Source organism: Sus scrofa, chromosome 12 (assembly GCF_000003025.6).
Source record: "Sus scrofa isolate TJ Tabasco breed Duroc chromosome 12, Sscrofa11.1, whole genome shotgun sequence".
Classification (NCBI taxonomy): Eukaryota; Metazoa; Chordata; class Mammalia; order Artiodactyla; family Suidae; genus Sus; species Sus scrofa.
In genome coordinates this window covers 8,193,637-8,208,923 of record NC_010454.4, presented here as the reverse complement: position 1 = coordinate 8,208,923, position 15,287 = coordinate 8,193,637, and the positions used below count along the sequence as shown (strand labels likewise).

General features: G+C 51.4%; 2 protein-coding genes across 9 annotated transcripts in view; both read right to left on the bottom strand.

Moving 5' to 3' along the window:
- Nucleotides 1–4,084, bottom strand: part of LOC102165318 — a 381,153-nt gene extending 377,069 nt beyond the window's left edge. For all 3 annotated transcript variants that reach the window (XR_002337040.1, XR_002337038.1, XR_002337041.1), the window contains exons 1-2: nucleotides 3,783–4,084; nucleotides 2,643–2,739 (exon numbers count right to left, since the gene is read on the bottom strand). The gene's annotated coding sequence lies outside the window, so the exon portion shown is untranslated. The remainder of the gene's footprint in view (nucleotides 1–2,642; nucleotides 2,740–3,782) is intronic.
- SLC39A11 (solute carrier family 39 member 11) overlaps nucleotides 4,675–15,287 on the bottom strand; it is a 444,518-nt gene continuing 433,905 nt past the window's right edge. For all 6 annotated transcript variants that reach the window (XM_021066702.1, XM_021066703.1, XM_021066701.1 and 3 more), the window contains 3 exons: nucleotides 12,951–13,049; nucleotides 10,007–10,165; nucleotides 4,675–8,731 (listed from right to left, as the gene is read on the bottom strand). In XM_021066702.1, coding sequence (XP_020922361.1) covers nucleotides 8,653–8,731; nucleotides 10,007–10,165; nucleotides 12,951–13,049 — 337 coding nt within the window. In that variant the 3' untranslated portion in view covers nucleotides 4,675–8,652. The remainder of the gene's footprint in view (nucleotides 8,732–10,006; nucleotides 10,166–12,950; nucleotides 13,050–15,287) is intronic.

Below are 15,287 nucleotides of genomic sequence, written 5' to 3'. Positions count from 1 at the left end.
GCGGATGGGAGAGATCTCCAGGGGCCAACCAGTGGGGACCAGCCTCCCTGAGCAGCCGAGGAGGGAGGAAATGGATGCTGAGTGTTTGGTGGGAGAGGCCGGGTATGGGTGCCGAGGGCAAGTAGGGCGTGCTTCTGGGGAGCCTTGTGCCCTACTTGTTTGCTGCACTTTTCCAAACCACAAAGCCCTGCTGGGCGCTCCCCTGCCAAGGCTGATCACAATCTGCCATGCTATCTGCATTGTCATCTCTCATGCAGACACACAGTCCGTGCTGTGACTTCTCAAGGCACTCCCTGGGGACTCCTGCCTTTTCCCAAAGCCAGGGTGGTAGGCCTCCAGCCCACAGCACATTTCTGCAATGGGGCCAAGTGCACCCCCATTAAATTCCCTGTCTCCTTTCCTACCTGCCCCCCCCCCCACATCCTACCACAATCCAAACCTTAAGATGAGGCTAAAGCATCCACCCATTTTCATCCCCGGCTTTCACAATGAATATTCATAAATGACAGAGTCCCCGGAGGAAAAGATCTAAACCTGCCTCTCCCTTTAACTTCCACGGCTGTGTCATCACTGTGTCTGGTGCCTCTGTCCCCCGAGGGCGAAGGGAGGTGGCCCTCTGCCTGGGGGAGCCGTGAGCAGGAGAATGGGAAACTGACATCAGAGTTTTTCTGGTTTGGAAAAAGAGGATTTGACCTTTCAGCACCTGCCAACCTGATAGGTTTGCCAAGACTTTTACACGTGCCAAGAATTCTACATTAAATAAACACACACACCCTATGTCACTCCTCCCCCTAAACAGGCATAACCTATTGGGTAAGCAAAAGAATACACACACACACACACACACACACACACACACACACACACACACACACACACACACACGTATGACTGGGTTCCTTGGCTGTACTGCAGATATTGACAGAACACTGTAAATCAACTATACTTCAATAAAAAAAATTTTTTTAACAATTTAAAAAAAAACAGATCTTAAGAAGGAGGACGATGTGGCTTCATGAGCCTTTCTGCTCTCCGCAGCATGATCCCTTTTAGTCTGTGCCGGATAACCTGAAACATCCCTTTACACTGACGTTTGGGTTCCAAAGCGAGAAAGTTAAAGCTCGACTTTGACCTACAGGATTTTTGTTGTTCTTATTACACAAGTCTTTGAAACGCATGTTGAATGTACAACTATGTGTGTGTGTATACATATAAACCAAACACTCCTTGAGGGACTTCCAGGTCTATACCATCTTATAGATCCCGTCAGTGGACTCTGTTTGGGGGATGCTATTGCCCTTGTGTCCCTTTCTGTCCTTCTGCCTGCAAACTGCAGCCACTGGCTGAGCTTCAACATGGAATTCACCATGTTAGGAGCTGATCGGTAAATGTTCCTAAGTCAAACTAAAGGCAGCGACCAAAAGTAAGACATCTCTGTTGCATCCCAGGACGGGGCCTACCTGGAAACAGTAACCTGCATCTGAATTATTTTTATACTTGGCTCCGCTATGCTCATAAGATGGGGTGGAAGAGAACAGACTTGCTGATGCTGCGCCCCAAGTACCTGGCATCTCCAATTTCTGCTCCTGGGTCATGTAAAGAAGCCAAGAGCTGGCCACAGCCCTGACCCACCGTTTTCGGGGATCAGCCCATGGAAACTTCTCAGAGAAGGGCAGGGCAGAAGGGCCAAGACTCCCCAGGACTCACGCAGCACCATTCATCTCTCTCGACAGGTGTCCTTGACTCCAACCTCCTCCTTGCTCACTCAACCCTCCCCGCCTCCCACTGCACCATTCTGAAGTGTAGATGCAAATCAGAAAGAGAATAAAACCATATTGTACCTGCCTATAGTTTATTCTGTCACGCTTATCCTGACTGATGTAAAAGATGACCGTGAACCCATGACACCAACTTGTGTGACCCGGGCTTATGAGCCCAGAGACTATGGCAAAAGTGATAGGATGGCACTCGTGTGATGACGGTACATTATACAAGACTCCCCGCTTGCTAGCAAACTCACCCAGAGGCTGGCTTGGTGGCATCAGCTGCCATGTTGGAAAGCCCAGGGTAAGGACTTGGGGACGGCCTCTAGGAACTGCAGGAAGCCCCTAGGAACTAAGGAAATCCTCCAGCCAATGGTCAGCAAGAAGCTGGGGCCCCAGTCCTACAACCGGCAGGAACTCACTCTGCCAACCACTTGAGTGGGCTTAAAGGCAGAGCCTCCGGATGAGACCACAGCCCAGCCACCACCTTGACTGCAGCCTTGTGAGGACCCACTTGAACTTGGTCCCAATTCCCAACCCAGGGAAACGGAAATAATAAATCACACTGCTTTATTTAAGCCACTCACCTTGTGCTAGTCTGCTCTACAAGAGCAGAGAACACATACAATGACCAGTTCCTACCAAGTTACCAAACAGGACCAATGTCCACACAGAAGAAATCTGCAGATTCATGAACCATTTCTTTAAGAGCAGTCTCTTTTCTTTCAACCTGTATCGCAGGCGTGGTAGTAAATGAACACTCTTACATTCCTTATCATTTCATATATTAAGTTCAGGAAGCATCTTCACTGAAAAAGCAGAAATGGAGCAATTCCTGTTCCAGAAAAGCTATGATGACGTACAAACCAAAGCACTGACCTTAAATCAGTTCGCTGTTGTTTTCCACGGGACACCCTCCAGGCTGTGGTAGTGACCAGCGAAGGCTGCAGACCCAAGTGCATACTGAACTCTAACCCTAAAAGGCAAAGGTCAAAGAAGGGAGTAACCCCTTGCACTCTTAGTGCACACACCTAGAATGCTGGCAGAAACCAGCTACAGGCCTCTCCTCTCTTGGCATCGTCCCCCAGGCTTATCCTATATTTTCATCCTTCCCTGGCACATCTTGGGCTTCTTGGAGTTTATGGCTCTTGCAATCAGTGAAGGGAGATGCCAGCCTGGCCTTAAACCCCAGGGCGGGGGTCCTCATCAACTCCATACAGCCTAGATCCACACCCCTCCCTGCTGGATGGAGAGAGGCCAGGGGGAGACATTAATTTTGTGGCTCATAGTTTGCTGGAGACTAGAGACTACATCAGAAAAGACCCCACACAATCTCCACTCTGATCTTTTAATCTGAGGGAGGATGGTGGGGGCAGGGATGTTGGGATACAAGTCTTCCCTGTACGAAGAATCCCATCAATCACCTTTGTGCTGTTCACATGCCTTTCCTTAGGCCAACATGATACAATAGCCCTTTTAACTCATCCATCCACCTGTGTCTTCGGTGTCTTGGAACAGAAGGCCGCAATAGTGTCCTAAGGATGCTAGGGGGCATGTGCCGTATGTTGGGGGGGGGGTGCTGAGGCTGTGCAGCCTCACCAGCAGCTGCAGAGGTCTCAGTGACAGCTCTTGGGGAAAGACGGTGGCTATGCAAGGTCAAGAGGATGAGGGAAAAAAAGAGAGAGAGGGAAGGGGGCTGAACAGAATCCAAAGGTGGGTTCAGGGTTGGTTTCCCACAACTCTCATTGACAGCCCTGGTCCAGCTTCTCTCCTGCATCCTGCAGGACAGAGGGAGGAAAAAAGTCCTCTCTCCAGGTTTAGTTCCTCTAGGAGGAGCTTCCTCCCGCCCAGGAACACACTACTGAGCTGAGGTGTGTTAGGGAGATGGTCAAAAAGTGAATTCACGGCATAGGACTCCTGAAGTCGTGCTGCGGCCTCTAAATCCCCGGGGACTACAGGCGTCCCTGCCCTGCAAGCTGCGTGAATTAAAAGCACACCCGGGACCAGAGGTGCACTTACCTTAAAGCCAGTGGAGCCTCAACTGCAGGGACGCTGGTTCACAGTGGCCCCCTCAAAGCCTTGTGTTTAACTTTGTGTGTTGTACTTGTGAACTATTTTCCTCAAATTGTGTAAACGTCAGATCCCCCAAACTCGGGTGCATTCTTGGAAGGGACAAGCTGGGAGCAACCCGCTGCAGATGGCAAGGAGCCCCGGGAAACCACGGGCCCCTTTAGTGGTATGGCCAGGCCTGGCCCTTGGCAAGTGGGGCCACAAGGGACGCGAGTTGCGTCTGTCCGCAGGCGGCGACGGAGGGAGGCGGGTCTCAGGGCGCCGGGAGCGCCGCCCACTGCGTGCGTGCAAAGCCCCGCCCCCGGCGCAGCGCCGGCGACCCCCCTCCCCCCCCCACCCCCCGCCGCCCCGCTCCCTCCGCGGAGGCAGAAGCTCGAGGCTCCAGCGTGCCTCTGCTCTGTGCCCCAGGGAAGGGTCGCACCGGCAGGCTGTTGGCCGAGCCCGGGACAGTAGCCAGGGGAGATGACACGAGAGCTGGGGACCCTGCGCCTTTGGAAGACCCTGCCGGCGCACGGCCGGCCCGAGATGTGTAGGTTAAAAATTGGTGCTCTAAACACCTGAGATCGGTGGCTTTTGTTATATGTAATCAGATAAGACATTGTAATTGCTTTGCCTAAGGGAGTCACCCTACAAAAGAAACCCAGTTCTCCCCCACGGCTTTACCTGTCCAGGCGGCAGAAGTGATGGGGTTTTATCCCAGCTCGCTCCCACAGGGAGGGCGGCGGCACACTCAAACCAGGGATGGTAAGGACTTGGAACCCACATCATTTCAGGATTTTTCTAAACCTTACTGACAAATTTGAGGGGAAATAGGTGTGGGGATGGGGGAAGAACACACATGTAAGGTAGTCTCAATTTATTGATATGTAATCGTTACAGAGATTCAGTGTTCACTGTGCTAGCTTAAGAAGGTAGGTAGGAGTGGAGTTCTCTTGTGGAGCAGCAGGTTAAGCCTCTGGCCTAGTCACTGCTCGGTTTGCTGCTGTGGCTTGGGCTCGATCCCTGGCCCAGGAGCTTCCACAGGCTGCCAGTATGGCAAAGAACAAAACAAATCAACACAAACAAAAACAAAACAAACAAAAACCATGATCTTTCCCTAGACCTGTGGGGACAAGGTCATAAAAAATTTAAAAAAAAATCTGAGAGTACATTCTGGGCCTCAGTAGACTGACGGTTGGACACCAGGGGGTTCTTTGTGAAGCATCAATTGTCATCCGTGACCCAAGATGTCCGTCAGGTCCTAGATCACCTAACAGCCTTACAAAATCCAATTACCAGGTGGAAATGGCTTAGCTGGGCCACATTTCTTCATGTGTCTGTTCCTATTCCTGACCCTTCACCACCTCAACAGTGGCTTCAATGGCAGTGTCCCAGTGACTAAGGGGAACAGCGGCTGAGCCTAGTGGACAGGTGGCTCTGTGTGCTATGCTGGCTCCGTCTAGAAAGGGACCTGATGCTTTCGTCCCATTGAGGACAGTGCTGAAGAGAAAACCTCCCGGTGGGGAGACTTCTAAGCACACATTTCTCTGACCACGCTGCTTGGAAGAAAAGATGGGTTGATGCAAGAAGCTATACCAGTTTATGAGCAGTGACAAATGGTCTGGCTGAATGAATGGTCGAGCCCTCGAACGAAGCAAGATGAGAGGTTTGGTGACAGAGACATTTGGGAAGACAAAGATGGCTGCGCCTCTCAGAATAGGACAGATGTGAAAATAACTGTCCCTCGGGGAGAGTGAAAGATCATCCAAAGTCCCCTCTGTGAAGACTTAAAGTGGCCAAGACGCTATAAGATGCCAGCTTCTTTCCCCAGGGACATCGTTGCTTTCTCAACTGATTCAAGAATAAAAGTGGCCAAGGTGCTGAAGACAGACCAACGCGTGGATGTGACCACCTAGCCATCCTTCCCCTTCAGATTTTGCCACTGAGCGCGCATCGGATCCGCGATGGCCCCTGGCCCCGGATTCTAATGATATTCTAATAGTCCCGCATACTGCTTGCTGGCAGACTGCTCCCCGGGGACTTCTAACTCTATAAAAAGGCAGAGATTTCTCCTCCCAGAGGCAGATTCATATGTCACAAGGGTGACTTGGAATCACCCTTGTGTCTGTTCCTGTCGTCATGACTGCCCGTATAACATCGCTTCTGACCGAGGAAGCCACTTGACCGTCCAAGAGGAAAGGCCAGGGGCAGCTGTCCTTACAATCGGAGCCCATCAACCAGGATCAGCCATCTGTTCTGCACTGGGACATGAATTACCAAAAGTTTGGTTTCACGACTAGCTCTGAGTGAACATCTAAGGAGGTTGGAGATACTGTGCTTTAAGATGGGTGTTTCTTCAGAATGTGTGTGAATGATTAACACGTGGTTTTATCTCTTCCATCACCAGTCTAAGCGCATCTGGAAGAAGAATGGGGATCGTGCCCCTCCAATTTAGGGACTGACTCTCACTCTCTTCAACATTGGACTCCACCTGCTAGAGGTTTTGAATCCAAGAAAGGAGTGGTCCACCCCCAGGGCAGCCAGTCACTAGGGAAAAGGGAATTAGGGAGTATAAAGTTTCGACTGCATGGAGGATAGCTCCATTTTCTAAGCAGAAAGATTTTTTTAAAAGATAAAGGAATCAGCATGCATGCAGATGTTAAGCAGCAAAAGAGTGAGGCTGTGATAAACTTCAGTTTTTCTTTCTTTTGGTTCTCCACCATCTGAATTCATTCCAAAAACTGGACAATCCATTATTGTGTTAGTCTTGATAAGAGGGCAAACCAGCTAGTTCATGGGCACAGAATCTAAGCTCAGCCAGCTAGATGTTCCTGCCAGACTTTTGAATGTGAAGCCAGGACTCAAAGACTCAGGGTGGGTTTAGAATCCTTCCCGTGGGGGTGGTGGTAGCATCAAGGGGTGGCAATAAAGGTCCAATATCGAAGGACTGTGTCATCCAAATTAAGCTGTTTTTGAGATGCGATGGGGCCATAGTCTCTGATCTTTTCTTGGGTCCAACCCATTTTCAAGCCTGACTCTATAGATCCCAGGAGCCCCCTCTTACTGTGTCTAGGGAGTCGGATGCTCTTGCTTGCGACCATGCATCTAGCGAGCCCTTCTCATCTGGGCTCCTTCCTTTGCCTCTCCTGGTGTTGGGCAGGGAAGATGTTAGGACTAACATTAGTCAGCTCTGATATTAACAACCCTGGAAAGAAGCAGTTTTGAGAAGGACTTGGGCATGGCGCAGGTCGTCCCCAACAGTACCCCCTTTATTGATATTCATCACAGTTGTGAGGTCTTATCCATCAGAAAGAAGTCTGCATTTTGTAGAACTACATACAAAGACATAAAAATACACATGTGCCCACCACTGAGCCAATGAACCTCAACCAGTCAAACCTTTGAGTGTGTCTTCCGTTTTGATCATCAGTGCTCTGAAAGAACATACATAGATGCAGCGTAGGGTCTTAGGGCATTCACAGGACAGTGTATTCACCCTTGGAAGCAATGCGACACGTCAACGCAAGGCAGGCATTGCTCACCCAATGCCAGAATACCTGGCTATTGAGCGGAGCCCGCTCAAGGTCCCATATGCTCTTTTGACCAGAGGGGAAGGCAGGCCTTTGCTATATCTGAAGCAGACAAGTCATGTCACCCCTGCTGGAGAAGCTGTGCGCAGGAAGGAGCAGTTGGCTTCTAAGTCTCACTCATGTCATTCTTCAGGGTAACTTTAGAATGCTCACTTGGCTCAAATTTACCTTAAAAGAGGAAATTTTCTAAAAAACGAACTCTTCTTTTCCTACTCCCCTTCCTTTCTCATTCTGAGCTCTCTGGCCAAAATCCAGCAATGCCTGCTGTAGCTTAAGAGGTCTGGGTCAGGATACAGGTACCAAATGGTCAACGGAGAAGGATCCAGTGCAGATTCCAAATATCTTTCACCCACATAAATTAGCTTACATGGTTCCTGCCACAAGTAACTGAAAGGTTTGCGTTCTAGCCGTTTGCTGGTGTCCCCGAGTGTCTTAGAGAAATGAAGGACTCATCAAAGTACACACCTGGGGATTTGAAAACCATGGCAAACCAGGTTGCTCTGGGAATTCAGAGAGAGCAGAGGTCTCTGATCAAAGCTTCGCTCTGCCCTCTTTTCACAGGGCCCACTGTGCGTTCACAGTGGTTTTAATTCCCTTCACATCCATGAGTCAATCTTTGCCTTAAAAAAAGAGAGAGAGAGAGACTAGCCGATTTGCTTCCCTTTGTCTGAGCCTCGTCCCACATCACATCTCCCTGCGGGGAGGCAGAGGAAGGTATGTTCCTCCTTAGACCTTGGCAAGCAGGGTGCTTTGTCCAGGATGCTCCAGCTCCAGTCTGGATGGGGGGATCAGCAGTGAAAGATCAGGAGGGACGGAGGAGCGCTGTCCTAGCCATTCTGCGCCCAGTCACTAGGCAAGGATGCTTAGGAGACGCCTCTCTTGGTAGCTTGCTTCTGTCAGTGACCTTGAGGAGTCAGCATTGCGTCTAGCGAGGGAGACTGAAGGTTACAAAGGCAAAGATTTCCCTGATCTGTAGGTCCTGGGTAACCCCACCGAAGAGCGATTCCATTTAGCGGCCAAGCAAAAATCTATAGTTCTGGGGCAACTTGAAATTCCAAATAAAACCACTATCTCCCACAAAAGAAAACTAAAAAGACTGTCTTCTTATAATCACAGTCAATCAAGGTCATGAGATGAAAGGGGGAAGGGAAGCATGTTTTCATGTGAAGAAAGAGGCTTGCGGTCCTGCAGAAGCCAACCATGGCGGTTTGCCTGTGCTGCCTTCCCTGGGGTCCGGAAGCCTTTCAGCCCTAGCCCAGACCAACGTCCAGCGACATCATCACCACGAAACCCAGGATGGAGGCCCAGGACGCCAGCTTGCCGTTACCACTGGAAGGGAAGGAAGCGAAGAAAAGTCAGACCTCGGTGCACCACAGGACACTGTCCAGGCTGAAAGCATCCTCCACGATGTCCAATTCCAAGAGAAATATACTACTTCTATGAATAGTCATAATATTGGACTTCCCATCCTGGCGCAGCGGAAACGAATCCGACTAGGAACCATGAGGTTGCGGGTTCGACCCCTGGCCTCGTTCAGTGGGTTAAGGATCCGGTGCTGCCGTGAGCTGTGCTGTAGGTCGCAGACGCGGCTCGGATCCTGTGTTGCTGTGGCTCTGGCGTAGGCCAGCAGCTGTAGCTCCAATTCGACCCCTACCCTGGGAACTTCCATATGCTGTGGTTGAGGCCCTAAAAAAAAGGCAAAAAAAAAAAAATAGTCATAATATTGACAAGTAACATTTACTGGGGCTCACGACATGCCAGGCAGACTAACTCATATAAGCCACAAGGATAAACACATGAGATCGGTACTATTGTTAGCCCCACTTCACAGGGGGGGAGACTGAGGCATAGTAAGAAATTTACTCACAGTCACCTATCATGGCTCTGAAATCCATGCTTGAATAATAAAGAGCGGCTATTATTTTTGGAGGCTATGATTTCGTCTGACCTTGTATACTAGCCTCAAAATCATTCTGCTATAAAAACCAAACGAAAACAAAGAGAGGAATTTCTTAGCCCCAATACTTGGCCTATAGCTGGACAATGAGAAGCTGGGTATAGAGCTTTGGTTAACATTTTAGAGCTCCTCTCTCCCTCATTCGGGCCCCAGAAAAATCTAAAGGTGGGGGAGAGGGGAGGAGGCAAAGGAGGAGGGAGGAAAGAGGGAGGAGGGGGAGGGAGACAGAAAGGGGAGAGAATATCCAACAATAACAGTCTGTTTCTTGGGGGGAGTGGGGTGTGTATGCAACTGAATATCACTCTCCTCTCACTTACCTGCTACTTCTTGTTTTAGTTTCTAAGAGCACAGTTGAGGAGGAGGTGGGGATAATCTTGGGAAGGGGCAGGAAGGGCTAGAGTTAAAGAAAGGAGGAGCAAAGAAAGCGCAAGGAGTTCCCTGGTGGTCTAGTGGATAGGATTTGGCACTTTCATCGCTGCAGCCCAGGTGCCATCCCCAGTCTGGAAGCTTAGATCCCAAATCAAACCCCTGCATGCTGCAGCCAAATAAATACATAAGTAAAAAAAAATTAAAAAAAAATTAAAAGAAATAAAGGGTAGGCACAGAGGCTGGAGCCCAGGCAGATGAGGGAGGGGAAGCTCTCCTACCTGATCTGAGCTTCGGGGATGATGTCATCCATGACCACATAGACCATGGCGCCAGCGGCAAAGGCCAGAGCGTAGGGCAGGATGGGCTCAGCCAGCACCACCGCGAAGGCACCGAAGACCCCGGCCAGAGGCTCCACCATGCCGCTCAGCTGCCCGTACCTAAGGAGAGGACAGAGACACGTCCCACCACGGGGAGGGTCAAGCAGGCGCTCAACAAGCTCAGCCCGCTGACTCGGGCTAGAAAAATGGATGCATTTTCTTCCACGGCATCCCCTCTGGTGCGGTGGTGCAAAAGCTCCTCACGGCTTTTTGTAACCATCTCTTTCTCCTTCTCCAACTCTTATTACACAGTTACAGTAGACACTCCGTGGTTTATGCCAGAGATTTAAGTTTCCCACGTTGTCTTTTTAAAATGACAGCATTACTGACATATAATTCACATACCAAATGGCACACCCACTTAGTGTGTGTATAGTTTGGTGGTTTTTAGTATAGTCACGAGGTTGTGCAACCCTCACCACGATCTAATTCCAGAACATTTTCATCACCCCAGAAAGGAAACCCCATACCCACCAGCAGCCACTCCCCATTCCTCCCGCCCCCCACAGCCCCTGGCAACCGCTAATCTCCTTTTTGTCTCTATGGATTTGCCAATCCTGTAGAGTTCCTACAAATGGAATCAGACGGTGTGCAATGCCTTTTACTGTCTTTCGCTTCGCATCATGTCTTCAAGGTGCATCCATGTTGTAACCTGTATTGGTACTTCATTCCTCCTGCGACTGCATAATAGCCCGCTGTATGGATGCACCACATGCTATATATCCATTCATCGTGATCCTGCCATTGTCTTTTGGAGGAGAGGACACTGACCGGGAGTGGTATGGACATCTCCTAAGGATGCTTATGCCTGGTGTGTCTGGGGGACCTTCTGAAGGACCTGCACCCCTCCACCTCTGCCCAAAAGGTGGACCTACCTGGCCAAGTGTATAGTGAGGGCCTGTCCCCACTACCTCCATCTCAGATTAAGGTGAGATCATGCCTTTTGAAAAATCCTTCAATTTGAGCTAGTGAGTGTGGGGCTCCGCAGCCTGAAATCCCATGAGCCCTGATTAAAACAGCCCATGGAGTTCCCGTGGTGGCACAGTGGCAACAAATCCGACTAGGAACCATGAGGTTGCGGGTTCAATCCCTGGCCTCACTCAGTGGGTTAAGGATCTGGTGTTGCCATGAGCTGTGATGTAGGTGCAGACACAGCTCGGATCTGGCGCTGCTATGGCTGTGGTGTAGGCTGGCGGCTACAGCTCCGATTGGACCCCTAGCCTGAGGACCTCCATATGCTGCCAGCGCGGCCCCAAAAAACAAACAAAAAATCCCCAGCAGCCGACAGGAGCACTGGGAATTCAGGGCCAGGAGATAAGTCAAACCCCACGGCTGAGCCCTACCTGCAAAAGATGCACGTACAGGCTGAGCACCAATCCACAGGGTATTGAGACGTCTTTCCCACCGCCCCTGGCTGTGGGCACTGGGTGAGACAGAGTGCCTCTGCGCCTCAGTTCCTTCATCTATAGAATGGGGGGAGATGACTTCCCCTCCCAGCTCCCTGCCCCCAGATGACAGGAAAGGACAGGGGATGCCCGCCCAGTCCCTGCTCCTCCCTGGCCAGGAGCAGATGTGGGCATGGGCGCCACCCTGTCGGCACTGTCGTGTCCTCGAGGCCAATACTTCTTGGTTCCATGCTTGCTTGCATGGCCCAGCAGGCTCTGCAGCGCTCAGGTGTGTATAGGTAAACAAAAAGTTTAATCTCGGGGTCTGGACACAGACCCCAGGTGCCCACCCCCTCTGTTCCTGGGCCGGGGAGCCTCTCCTGTGTGAGATGAGTCACGGCTGTCGGGCTCACGTCGGAACGCACATTAGCAAACACACATCTTGAAGGACCAGGATTTGTGTTTGCTCTGCCCTCCTCCAAACCTCTATTCCGTAGTCTCCAAAAATGGAGACAAGAGATGAGGGAGGCTGGAAATAAATCATCTAAGTATACGCAAGAACTCGTAAGTCGTAAGGCCCCTCCTTTTTTTTTTTTTTTGGCTGTGCGCATAGCATATACATAAATCCCCGGGGCCAGAGACTGAAGCCGAGTCACAGCAGTGACAACGTCAGATCCCTAACTGCAGGGCCACCAGGGAACCCCTAGAAGGTGTTCTTTAATTGTTATGAGCAGTCTTTCAATGCTCTCGACATACATGCCGGCAAGGCGACTGCTTTAATAGAGAGGTGTTCTGAGGCTCAGAGACCCGAGGTGAGGAGCAAGACATTACAGCCTTGGCATCTTCACGGATGAGCCAGGTGAAGGTGACTTGAGCTGGTCATCTGACACTCTGGGCCATGCTTCTCTCCTGCGAGACCTGGGGACTCAACTTACAGGTCAGTGAAAAGGTACAACCAAGGAAGAGACTGGAACACCCTCTGGGGATGATGAAAACACGAAGCGTGAGAGTCAGAGCATCACCTGGCCAGATGTTGCTGACATATCCTGGTCTTCGCCTTGACAAGGGTCATGAGAGGAGCTACTGCGATGACCCTTGGGGACAGGCTGTGGTGAATGAACCTACGTTTGGACGTGTGACGTGTAGAGTGACACAAGGACTACCTCAGTTCTTCCCACCCGAGGGGGAGAAAACCTGACACGGAATGGGGGCGGCCATCCCTGGACGGGTTTTGAAAACAGGAAACTCAGCCATGGGGGCTGAAGGTCAAGACATGAGTGTCTTGAGGTCTCTCCCAGCCTTGGGGGTGGAGGATTCAACCAGATTGTCAGTGCTTCCAGAAGCTCCAGATTCACTTCCAGGCTGGAAAGAGGTGGTTCTTCAAGGAAGAAGCCCAGAGGGGCACTGCTGGTCTTCCGACACCACCCCGGCCTATGCCGGCCAGCATCTGGAGCACTTACCAGAAGGCTCTCCAGGTGGAGAAGCCAGCCCCTCGCAGGGGAAGGCTGACAGCGAGGCCCTCCGGGAAATTCTGGATCCCGATTCCAATGGCCAAATTCCTGAAAGACGGAGAAGGCATGTGAAGGCAGCGGTCAGAATCGAGCACCCACAGAGACCGGGGTCCCTGGTCCCTCAGCCCCCCACCGTCCTGTGCTGTCCAGGTGGAGGAAGGAGAAAGGTTTGGGCGTGTGTGCAGGTGGACAAGGCAAGGAGAGGGAGGGGTGACATGGGTCCTCCCCCGCTTCACGCTGTCCTTGGCCCCTGGAGACGCCCCATGTTTATGATGCTACCGCATCATAGAGAACACACTGGCTGCGTGTTCGAGGAGCCCACATAGCTGCACAACTCTGCACAAGTCATTTAATGTCTACACCTCAGCTCCCCGTATATAACACAGAAGAGGTTACATGGGGATAAAAACAGCAGCCACGAAAGGCTGCAGTGGCCCAAAGACCTAATACAATGCCCGTAAGGTTCCTGGCACATGTGAAGTGTTCACTACTTTTGGCCCATCCCCTTCCACCACGGAGATGGATTTACCGCGCTTTGTCAAGAGGCAACTTCAGACATGGGACAAGGAAGCACGGATGCAGGCTCTGATGGGGACACAGATCTGGGTCGGGGCTTGGCTTCCCTGTGGGCTCTCCAGGGCGGTCTGGCAACGGCACTGCACTTCTTGGGGGCCCCGTGAGCTCCCTGTGACCCTCTCTCCTTGTGCCTCTGCAGGACACTGAGGGGCTGGGCTGTGTGAACCTGTCAGTGGGTCAGAGCCAAGCCTCAAGAGCCTGCTCTGCACATAGACCAGGTATTGGGGTGCAAGGGAGGGAGAAACAGAATGAGATGGGGACCAAAGTGCAACGAGACCCCCAGGGAGACTGCCCCTGAGCACACGCATAAATTAAGAACCCTCATTCCGCATGGAGGAAACTGACTAAACTGAATGTCCCCACATGGGAGGAAAGGCACGGTGGGAGGGAAACGGGGTCAGTCCGAATACAATGGGAAGGCGGTTTCGGGGTCTGTCCCCAGACAAGATTCAACCTTGGCTGGACAGATCCCGGGGCAGCCCCTCCATCAGGGCTCATCTGGTCACCAAAGATCTCCAGGGTATGGGATGTAGGTGCCACTGGGCCAGCCATCCCGACATGTGGCCTGAGAGAGTCGTGAGCGGACTGGATAGAAAAGGAAACCTCCCCTGGCACTTGGCTTTCTGGTCCATTTGCTTCCATGCATCTACCTTGCAGCCAAGAGGAATCTACCCATCAGCTCTGGACAGCGGCGAGGGGGTGCTGTGGACCAGCAGCCCACTCCACCCATCCTCCCTGCCCACTCACTCATCCCAAGGCCCTGGGACAAGGGCCCATTTCCATTAGGCCAGTTCTGGCCAGTTCTACCCTCCAGCAAAGAGGACCTATGGTAAGCCTCAGCATTTAATAGCTTGTCTTCCTTTTGTTTAAGGTCTTGAAACAGCCTGTTTCGGCTTTGGTTCCCCCAAGTCATGCATGCACAGTTCACACGGGACTCACAGCTCCAGAGATCCTGGGAGCTCCATTGGGGAGCTGCCAGGTCAAGGACACTCGTAGGAAGAGACTGACCCTGCCGGAATCTTGGACTTATCTTTCACCCGCATGTGGTTCATGTCATTTAATTCCCCTCCTGTCCCTTCTTGACAGCTTTGCATTGTTTGCCCTCAACATCCTCCCATCAGCTCATCAAAGTGACGGCATCTGAAAAATCATCCTTCGTTCCTTGAGGAAGGGAATATTCCAATGGCTTAGGGCTGACAGGGTCACCGAGAGGACCGAGCAACTCCAGGAAAAACTGTCTGTAAAAGGCGCCCAGCTGTGTCACTCAGTTGTGTGGTGACCTCCCTGGAGGTGACTGGCCTCCTTGTCTGTTGCCTAAGGCAGCCCCCTCCTCTTGCTTCTGACGGAGGGAGGGGTTCAGACATGCTCTGACCTCATTCCATGAGCCAGAGGACAGCAGCACAGGGCCAGAGAGTAAATATTTTAAGTTTTGAGGGCCAGTGGGTCTCTGTCGTAATGACTTCGCTCTACTTTTGCAATGCATGTTAAAAAGGGGGCGGGGCTGTGTTCCAATAAAACTTTATTTACAAGAGTAAGTGGTGGGCCGGATTAGGGTTATTGTTGGCAGACTCCTGCCCTAATGTCTGAGTGGTACACAGAGGTCTTGACAAGATGAAACCACAAACCCTTGGCCTTGAGCACCCCACCCCTCCCGAGGTCCTCACCTACGGCAGTTGACATTTGGGCTTTGCTTATGTTCAACTCTTGGGC